The 7694-nt window shown below is 44.8% G+C and overlaps 1 protein-coding gene across 1 annotated transcript in view; it reads left to right on the top strand.

The window, feature by feature from the left end:
* SDK1 (sidekick cell adhesion molecule 1) overlaps window positions 1-7694 on the top strand; it is a gene marked incomplete at its 5' end in the record, with an annotated part of 284258 nt that overhangs the window by 238213 nt on the left and 38351 nt on the right. Inside the window, 2 exons of the mRNA XM_010138858.1 lie at window positions 489-548; window positions 2528-2629. Coding sequence (XP_010137160.1) covers window positions 489-548; window positions 2528-2629 — 162 coding nt within the window. The remainder of the gene's footprint in view (window positions 1-488; window positions 549-2527; window positions 2630-7694) is intronic.

Here is a 7694-nt window from a genome sequence, read left to right as displayed (position 1 = left end):
AGGAATATTGAATTCTATAAATGAAACTGTGGGAAATCTAACACACATCTAAAGTAAACGGGTCCTGTCCTTTTGTAAGTGTTCACTTTTTGTGGCCCATGTTCCAGGTCTTTACCCTGAAGCTCTTCAGATTTTGAATTCTGCATGTTGAGAAAGAAGGACGTAATACAGCGTTGAGAGTTTCCCCCCTAGAAATGGTTTTGGTTTTATTCATTTGTTCTATTTAATCTAGGAGTCAGAACGTTTCTGTGTTGTATATTTGTGAGATCCTCTGTTTGAGGAGGAAATGAAATAGCCCCGTGAGAGTGAGATGCTTTTGATGCGTTGCGGGAAAGTGATGTGATTTTATTGCCCTTCAAGGTATAGTCCTGCAGCTCAGACTGTGTATGTGTGTGCTGCATCATTTGCCTCTGTCTCTGCTGTACATCATTTGCAATAACTATTTCCTTGCACTGTAACAAGCTTTCTGCTTTGCTTACCCTGAATAGCCCAAAGCAGCTTCAAGACAGTGAACAGCAGCTCTGCATTAACGACGTATGAATTAACACGTAAGTGCACATTGCCTTTAGATGAGACTCTTTGTAATGGTTCAGAATACACTATAGGCGAACTCCTATGGTTCTCCTCAGTGGATCTAGCAGAAATCAACACAGATTAATGATTCTGCTTTCTGGAGTTTCTTTTTCTTCAAGCCCTTGCTTTCCCAACATCAAGAGACATTGATGATGCAAGTAGGTAGCTGTTGTAAAAATTCTGGCTGCTGGGAAGGTAAAACATCATTGACTGTAACAACCCAGTATTGCTGACGCTAAATGAATTTTGATTTGCTTGCTACATATTTTGCAGTCCATCTGAGTTTAGCTGTATCACATCATTAGTCCTATGATTCAAGCATTGCAATGCTCAGGCATTCCACGGCGTGGGAGGCCAGTTAAGAGAGGGCCCACTGAATTAATGTGCAACTCCAGAGGTGTTTTCACTTGGAAATGAATAAAATAGCATCCGACAGAGTTAAAAGGCAAGTTGCTTTGTGGTGGTGATGGTTCACTAGATAGGTTTTGCCCAAGGCTTTTGAGTCACAGATTGTGATGGGCTAAAAAAAAAATGAAGCCCTATCCCCAGTGAAACTTGCATGCATGAACTCTCATGTGTTCCATTTTCTTCCACATCCAGTTAACACTAAAATCTTCCTTGTGGCTTTTCATGGCGGCGAATGAAGTTCCCCCGTACGAGCTGCCCAGAGCTCTGTCCTATATACCTGACTATTTGCTGTTTGTTTACAGACTTAGCATCCTTATTGCAGATTTGCTTGCTCCATGTTTTACAGCCCAGCTGAGTTTAGCGTTCTCACGTCAAAAACTTACTGATGTATCGGATATCATTTACAGCTCACCTGGGACTGGGGAACGATGCTGACTTGGAGGCAGATACGGGAGCACGACACTTGTAAACGCTTCTGTGAAACCAAAGTTAGACGGACCCGTATGATTAGGCTTATTGAACCTTACCAAACCAGTGGTGTACTGTCAGCCACAGAGTTAAGGGTGTTATCTGATTCATAGATAGCAGAGAAAATTATTGGCAAAGGGAGAAATTTGGACCCCTGGCCATGCGTGTCTTAATTAATTCAATGCTCATTTAAATAGGGCAGTTTATATTATTGATTGCCCTTACTCTCATTTCACTGTTAAATATTGTAGATGATAAATATTTCCGTTAGGATTGATTCTTTCATCCTGAAAATGCAAAATCTGAAACTGCTCAGGCGCTGCCTCCCCTGAAGACGCAGACGCGATTCTACTCCTCCCTTGTTTGCTTCTGTTAATTACCCTCAGACAACTGGGGTTTTCTAGATATGTTTTCACACTGCTCTCGCTCTTCTACCTCATCTGTCAGAGCAGTTTCTATATATCAGCAAAGAAATTGGCTGCCTGGTGGCTAAATGGAGTGCAAACATCACATTCTGCTTTCTCCTTGTGATTGATGTTCAGGCTGTGGTCCCTTTGAAGGAGACAGATACCCACGCAGGGCTTCGAATGGGACTCCACACTGCCCGCTGCAGGTCATCTTCTGCACCCTGCTTCAGCCCTGATGTTCTTGAGCAGTGCAGTTGCTAAGTGACTCCTGGGATAAAAGTCCCTGGGGTTAAGCAAAGACTTGAAGCCGTGTTCTTTCTTACCAGTAGAGATTAAAAAGAGCCCATATGTGGAACATTCAAAGCGAAGTCCTGTCTTTCTCTGTCGTTAAGAATGACCTAGAGATGTTCCTCTAGCTAGTTACCCATCAAAATGGGATTCCTCTTGTTGGAGCAACTCCATGAGGAAACACTAGAAAACCCTGCCATTTCATGGCAGAGATCTTTCATAGTTATGCAAATCCTGTGGGAATTATGGAAGGATGGAAGTTTGTGCTGTTCTAATGCTATGTTTCACGAGAAAGAAGGCTGGTGATAAAGAAGTGATGGAGTCTGAAAAACTATATATGTAATATAGTATAACTAATATTATATAATACTTTACTTTTTCAGAGTTGAAGAAATACAAGAGATATGAAGTACTAATGACAGCCTATAATGTAATCGGTGAGAGCCCTACCAGCACACCGGTGGAAGTGTTTGTGGGTGAAGCAGGTATGTAAAAGGAAAATGAGTTGATTATTTTCTTTAAAAAAAAGTACCAGCATGTTGTAGTATTCTCAGATTTAGTATTTGTTGAGGAAAGGGACAATGTGAAAAATTCCCCAGTCCTGATTGCTAACAGATTTTTGTAGCGTCTTCTCCTGGAATAGGTGGGCACTGACAGTTTCCTACCATTTGAAAGCAAGTTGGTCTACACGAATAAGGGGAGAAAAGGGCATTTGAAAGAAAGAAGAGAAAATATTTTTGGAGTTGCAGGAGGATGACTGTTCATACCAAATTAGCTTGAGGGGAAAATTGACTCAAGTTAAAGAAGTGAAAAGTGGAGCACAGGAAAGCCACAAGGGAAAAGAAACAAAACTACAAAACAAGGGAGACTTGGAAAGCTGGTTCTCTTCTTTTACAGCTCTCTGCATAGTGACAGTGCCTGTGCTCCACACCTGGCTGTATTTTTATGCTCTTGAAGTCAAGAAGACACTGTGTCTAGTTTAATGCTAGCTTTGGAGCATGGGTGATGATCAGTCTCAGGAGCAAGCAGGCTCTGTGGCTGCATCCGGCCTCTACAGAAGCTGAGGGTCGGTGGCGCTGTTCGTGCCTTTATCAGGAATCAAGTGCACTAATCCAGGCTGCATTTATGAAATGTGACTTGCTGGTCATTTTTAAATCCCTCCATTGGAAGGCCAGAGGCAGACATCAGGATGAGACACTTAACCAGAGACTTCTTTGAGAGCTCTGTGAAACAGGTGCTTTGGCAGCGCCCAGAGTCTGTTCTCGGCAACTCCAGCCGAGAAGCGCAGGATGGAATCGCTGATGTCTTCCTCACGGCCACAACGGCGGGGCCGTATTTATGGTGACCCAGCTGGAGAGAGGCTGGCGCCCAAAGAGCTGTTAGTTATGGTATCAATTTCTGCAGCAGCATCTTCCAAAGCTTAGAACAGGAGTAGGCGCTGCACACCCTCCTGTTGTTCCGTCTGCCGCCGTGAGCGAATCTGATTGCACTTTTGTTCTTCTGTCTCAAGGCTGGGATGTAGAAGCTATGAAACTCAGCACTAATTCATTTTATTATTATTCATTAAATATTCTATTGCTCAAAACTAAGCAAAGCACTTTTTTTTTTAAACTCCACTTAACCTTTTCTTTTCACTATCTTTCTCTGAAAACATCATAAATTAATCAGAGCGGCATGGTTCTAGAGAGACAGCTGGCAATATTTACATTTTTTTTTTTCTTCCTAGTTTGCTGCTGCTCTGACTTACTTCTGCAACTGCAGCAAAGAAAGCCCCAAGTGGAGCCAACTGTATCTGGCTTCAAAGTACATTTTTGTTTCAGAGCTAAGTATCTCACTGCTGCAAACAGAGCCAGCGCGTGCATTTGTGCCCGTGTACGCGGCTCAGAAAATCAGCTGGGGAAAAGGAGGCAATGCTGTTGTATCGCGTCTTTTAATCCCGCAGTCCCAGGTCGTCATTATCGTAACTCAGACAGGGAATACAAGGGCAATGGAAGGAGCCAAACTGGGGAGGAAACAGAGATATCCAGGAGACCTTCTCTCAGAGGCAGGGCTGGTGTGACTGGAGTTGTAGCGTGACTTGGATGGGTTTTTTAGGCGTATTGAGTTTACCTCTGGTTAGGGACAATCCAGGTTCATGCGGTAGAAATGATGAATGTAGGATCTTCCTGCCGATTTTCACTCTTGTTGTGTGAAGTTATTACGCTTTGTTATATAACTGCTGCTTCTACCTCCAGAACTGGCTGTGATTTATCCTGTGAGTAAAGTGATTGGAGCTGGTATTGCAATTTAAGTTTTAAATTGATTTGTGACACCTTTGAGTTAAAGTGTGCTGTGGAAATACAGGGGTTTGTTATTGTTTGCTTGATGTTCTTACCCATGGTAAAGGCAGTTAAGCAGCAAGCTGGAAAAAATGGGTCTGCTTAGCTTCAGCAATGGAGCATCCATGTTAAAAATAGAGAAAATCTTCCCAATAAACAACAAATGCTGACAACGCAGGCCTAGCACTGAACACAAAATGACTGAAGAGGACCAGTCCCCGCTCTGAAGGCTCCAGATAACTTACATCTCAGTACTGTGAAATGGTGCTTTTTTCTGCCGTAAGAGTTGCAGTAATTCTGGTAGGTGCGAGAACATTCCTCTCTCGGTTGTAAAAAAGGAGTATGTGTCACGTGCCTTTTGGGAGGTGCACCGGTTTTAAGCCAACTCGACCAAAATACCCAGTTCTGTGCCGTTCTGGTGGGTGTTTCATACAGTGTGGGGCACCTGGAAATAATACTGATGGCTAATGTGCTGTTCAGCTTCTGTGTCTGGTGCAGCCAGATGAGCAGTGCAGGAGCGTCTGTAAACCCTTCCTTCCCTCTTGCACTCTCCCCTGTTAGATTTCAAGGCTTTTCTGTCATTGTATCTGGATTTTTATAACAACAGTTCTGGAAGGCTATGGAAGCCCCCTAACAAACTTGGGAAAAGGCGCCACTCAAACCAAGCCTCTAGCACTTTTTCCAGTTGTTCAAGTAAAATGCAGCAGAATGGGGAGTTTCTCTCAAGACCTGGAGTGCTGTTGAGCTATGCCCCGATCGACAGGCTCAAGACCCCAGACCTTAGAGTAACCAACCTCTATATCCTGACTTGGCTGGTGTATAAGGGTGCTGGATGCAAGTGGTTTGTGGGGGTTTTGGGTTTGTGGTTTTTTCTGCTACAGATGCAGCAAAACCTTTTTTGCTTGTTTCAGTAGCCCATAAGATCAAAGCTCTGGCAAAGGCTCTGTTCTGACTTCTGCCTAGATGTTTGCAAAACTCACTGGTGTGGAGAGCGATTCTTTCTCGTGTCAGGAGAACAGGCTGAGAGTCCTTCCCACTCAGCAGGAGGGATGCGCTGCTGTTCAGTCTGAAAAGAGCAGGTGTCCTTCCCCCACCTGCCTCCAGCAACTGGATCCCTCTCCTCCATGGGCCAGAAGATCCTCATAATGTCACATTTTTAGAGCTGGCTGCAGCTCTGCCCTGCTCATTAGAGAACCATGTGCATCTCCCGACAAATGACAGAAAAATTGAAAGCTGCCACTTGCAGAAATTAGGAAGGGAGTCGCAGCCCCGTTGGCAAGCCCCCTTCTCGCCTTGTTAATTCATTTAACAGTTCAGCTGTCAGGGATGCCGGCTTTGATTGGGAAGGCAGTGAGTATTCAGCGAGACGCTGGGTACTGATATTCATCCCAGCCCTAAATGCAGCTGCTACCAGAGGTGCTGTTCTGCTCGCCTGAAATTAAGACTCTGTTAGAGCAGCCACTATATCAAGAGCATTATTCTACCAGGTCGCTGTCGCTATCTGGTTGTGTGGTGGGCTCTGGAGTTGAGGAGACTCCACTACCTGCATTTTAATTACACAGAAATCACAGGTTTGGGGCAGGCGTACTTCACCTAATTTGGGCAGGTGAATAAAATGGAAGGCGGCAATACAAATCCTGTGCTAATGAGCCTGCAGCCTCCAGTGCTGCTCCCATCTACTGCAAAGCTGTTCTGGATGAAAAATAATGGAATTCATAATTTCTTCCAGCAGCTGCTGCTGGAGGAGAGCACGTGTGTGCAGAGAGGAGGCAGCAGAAGGGGCGATGTGCACTGGGAGACACTAGCCTTTAAACAGGTTGTAAATCCGTTTGTGTGAAGAGAGGAGTGATGTATGTCGTTATAACTGATGGTGACATTGGTGACCTTCAGAATTCACAAGAACTGATGAGGCTGGTTTGTTGTTGTTGGTCCTTTTCATAATGATCTCTGAGAGCTGGTTCTGGAATGGGAAAGGCAAGGAGTAAAAAGAGCTGAGAGAGAGAGATCCCGTTCCTAGAAGTCCTCCATTACATTGCCACCGTGGTTGTACCATCATCTTTCAGAAGAGGTTTCCTGGCGATCTCATGTTCTTCCAAGTGAAACCACAGCTTGGAAACGAAAAGGAGCGAGACAGAGAGACAACTGCCTCTTGCCTCTCTTTTCTTACTGTCGTCAAAAACCCGAATCTATCTCTTACTGCAAAGCTAGCAGACACCAAAACAAATTTCATCTGCAATGATATTCACCTGCCTGCGGCTCCACAACTATTCCTGGAGTTCACAAATTTTATTTTGTCCCCCCGTAGCTGACATATGGAGGGAAGGGCAGTGTCCCTTTGTTTCTTGTGCTCATGTCAAAGAAGGTTGTCAGAACAAGGCTCAAGTGTTTTCATATCTCTTTCTGCAAGCCTCACTCTTTTCCCGTGTTCATGCAAAATCCCCTACGTGGTGTCACCTCCCCGTCATCGGTCTCTGTATGGAGAAGGGAATCCCCCAGCACTACCTTGGGTCCCCCTTTGTCTTATAGCATACGAGCTGTATCTCCTTCCCTGCCCCGAATGTAGCTGAGGAGATGCTGTGCAGAGAAGTCCCCTGTGCCTCCTTGTTAACAGCCTACAAGAGGAATGACAACATTTCAGCGCATTACAGCTGGCAGCTTCCATCAGTCTGCTGTGGGCCCCTTGGCTGTTTTCTCCTATCTTTTTGGGACACGTGGGCCATGTCTCTCGGTGACTGACTGTGCGTATGCAGATAGGGAGCACGTTGCTGCTGGCACAGCTGGAAGAACTGGGTGGGCATTTCCATCCCAGACACCACTGGAGGACGGGAGAGAAGGATTATCGTGGCCATTTCACATGGCAGTAGTCTAAAATCTGTCAGCCTAGGGACAGGATCTTCCCTTGATAAACAAAAGGGGATGGAGGGAAGCTACTGGAAAGCAGTATAATAAATAAGTTATTGGTTTCACTTCCTCAAACTTTAAACAAAGGGATTGACCTTCCTTGTCGCTTTAAAAGCATCAAGCCTTTGAAATGTAATGGTATTTGCCTTTTAATTATTGACACTTCCGAACATCAGCAAAAGGCTACTTTTAGGGGATGGCAGGGTGTTTGAAATATTGATTTTCCTTTCCCCTCCCTGTTAAAGAATCCATAGAGCCATTCCAACATCATGCTTGGCTGTGAATGAGCTTTACACAGCGTGCTGGGAGGGTCCTGCTTCAGGAGCCACGC

This window comes from Buceros rhinoceros, unplaced genomic scaffold, assembly GCF_000710305.1.
Source record: "Buceros rhinoceros silvestris isolate BGI_N320 unplaced genomic scaffold, ASM71030v1 scaffold4876, whole genome shotgun sequence".
Classification (NCBI taxonomy): domain Eukaryota; kingdom Metazoa; phylum Chordata; class Aves; order Bucerotiformes; family Bucerotidae; genus Buceros; species Buceros rhinoceros.
Note: the sequence above shows the minus strand (reverse complement) of the source record. Positions and strands in the feature narration are given on the sequence as shown.